Here is a 1,851-nt window from a genome sequence, read left to right as displayed (position 1 = left end):
TTATTATAATATTTGTATATACACACACTCACAGCATACTCTTATCTTTCTCTTTACTATCACTATTATAACCGTTAGTGACGTTCATAAAATAAGAAAAATAAAGTAAATTACATTATAAATCTTTTTAAATTCTTAGCAAACTAGTACGATACACCCATGGACCACTTTAAAAAAATAATTTTATAATTTAGTGCTTTAAAATTTGCACATTCTCATCAAAAGGTGTTAAAATATATTAAATTCTTTCAAAAAAAAAATCAAAATCCTTGAATACTACCAAGCTCACTAAAGAAGCAGATATCAGAGCAAATTTTTTATTGACGAGAAAAGTTGAATCCTTGCATTTTCCTTTAGTCCATCTACATAATGCTTTCCGACCAGGTTTTACATCTTTTTTTCCACTTAACAGGCTTGTTGGGTTTGGTGTTTACTGCAGTCTACTCCTGTGCTTGTTTTTTCTGTTCCTGTTGTTGTGTTTTATTTTACTGATTTAGGTTTAAATTCCTTGTTAGTTTCATTATAGTCACAGTCATATTCACAGTCATAGTCAATAGCCGCACACCCGTCTGCTGTTTTGTTTGCTGGAGTTTTGCATTTATTCTGTTCCTCTACTGTTGGCTTGTTGCTTGGTTTTTGCGGTGGATTTATACCCGTGGTGATTATGGAGTCCTGCATTAAGGTGCTTTAAATCTGCTGCCGGATTTGTTGCGGCATGGCAATGTGCGCGCATTGGCCTGCTGACGCACAAGTTAACTGCTCACCGCATCCGATTGCTTTGGCTAGGTTGTTGTGGCGTGCCGCGACCGGTCCAGGCTGCTATGTCGGCTGGCTTTATCTTCCGAACTCCATATTCTGCCACTTCCAAATATTAAGATTTTTTCGTTACCGTCTCTTGAAAAGCAAATCGTTTCGCGCAGCAACCTCCCCGTGCCAGCGTAAAAAGAAAAGCGGCTCGCAGCGCCATAGGCCATACGCCAGCGTTTAAGAAAAAAAATTTAAAAAATGAATTAAAAAAATTAAAAAAATTAAGAAAGTTAGAAAAAAAGACATAATAAATCGAGTTGACACTGCTGCTGCTGCAAAAAAAAAAGTTCGTTTCCAAAAAAAATTGCTGTCGTCCGGTAAAATAAGAAAAAAATTAAAAAGTGAAAATAAAAAAATTTAACAAAACTAAAGACACAACAAAAAGTTTGAAAGAAACTCGAAAGTGGGGTAAAAAAATTGAGGCGCTGCTGTTGCGAAAACAGAAATACCAAAAAAAACCCGCTAAACGCGGAAACGGAAATTAAAAAAAATAAGACCTAACCCTAAAAAATTCAAAAAAAATAGTTGAAAAAATTCTTTTAGTTTCCAGAAAAAAATTACAGAATCAGATTTTTTACAGTCAACAAAAAAATTTTTCATGGGAAAATTTTAGGTGTCAAAATGTATCAAATAGCAAAAATTCTTTAAGGAAGGGGGGAATTTAGAAAAGCAAGGCCACAAATGCAGCATAAACTATACTCAGGGCTAATTGTTTGTTTTCTAGAAACTACCGTTTCGGCATTTGTAACCGGATTTATCAGATCCATCAGTATTTTCTCCCTTCCATCCACAAACTTTTGTGGTTTGGCATCCATTGGCCTTTTCACATTTCTCTTGTGTGTCAAGTTTACTGCAATCTACAGTGTTGCTTGTCCCTCCCGCTCCTGCTGCGTGGGTTGCTTGTTCTGCTGCTCGTTTTTTGCCTTCTTCACTCAATGTGCACTTTTTCTTGGCTGGTTTCGCTTCACCGTTCCAGTTGCATGGGGAAGTGCATTCTATCTCTTTGTCTATCTTATTGCACTTTTCTTCGGCTTCTTCTTGTTT

General features: G+C 36.1%; 1 pseudogene across 1 annotated transcript in view; it reads right to left on the bottom strand.

Moving 5' to 3' along the window:
* Positions 1–1,794: 1,794 nt before the first annotated feature.
* Positions 1,795–1,851, bottom strand: part of TEOVI_000047100:pseudogene — a 1,258-nt pseudogene continuing 1,201 nt past the window's right edge. The window contains exon 2 of the mRNA in view: positions 1,795–1,851. This exon is cut by the window's right edge and continues 3 nt beyond it. Within this exon, the coding sequence occupies positions 1,795–1,851 (57 nt within the window).

This window comes from Trypanosoma equiperdum, assembly GCF_001457755.1.
Source record: "Trypanosoma equiperdum strain OVI genome assembly, contig: ctg_168, whole genome shotgun sequence".
NCBI classification, from domain to species: domain Eukaryota; phylum Euglenozoa; class Kinetoplastea; order Trypanosomatida; family Trypanosomatidae; genus Trypanosoma; species Trypanosoma equiperdum.
This window is presented reverse-complemented; position numbering and strand designations above follow the sequence as displayed.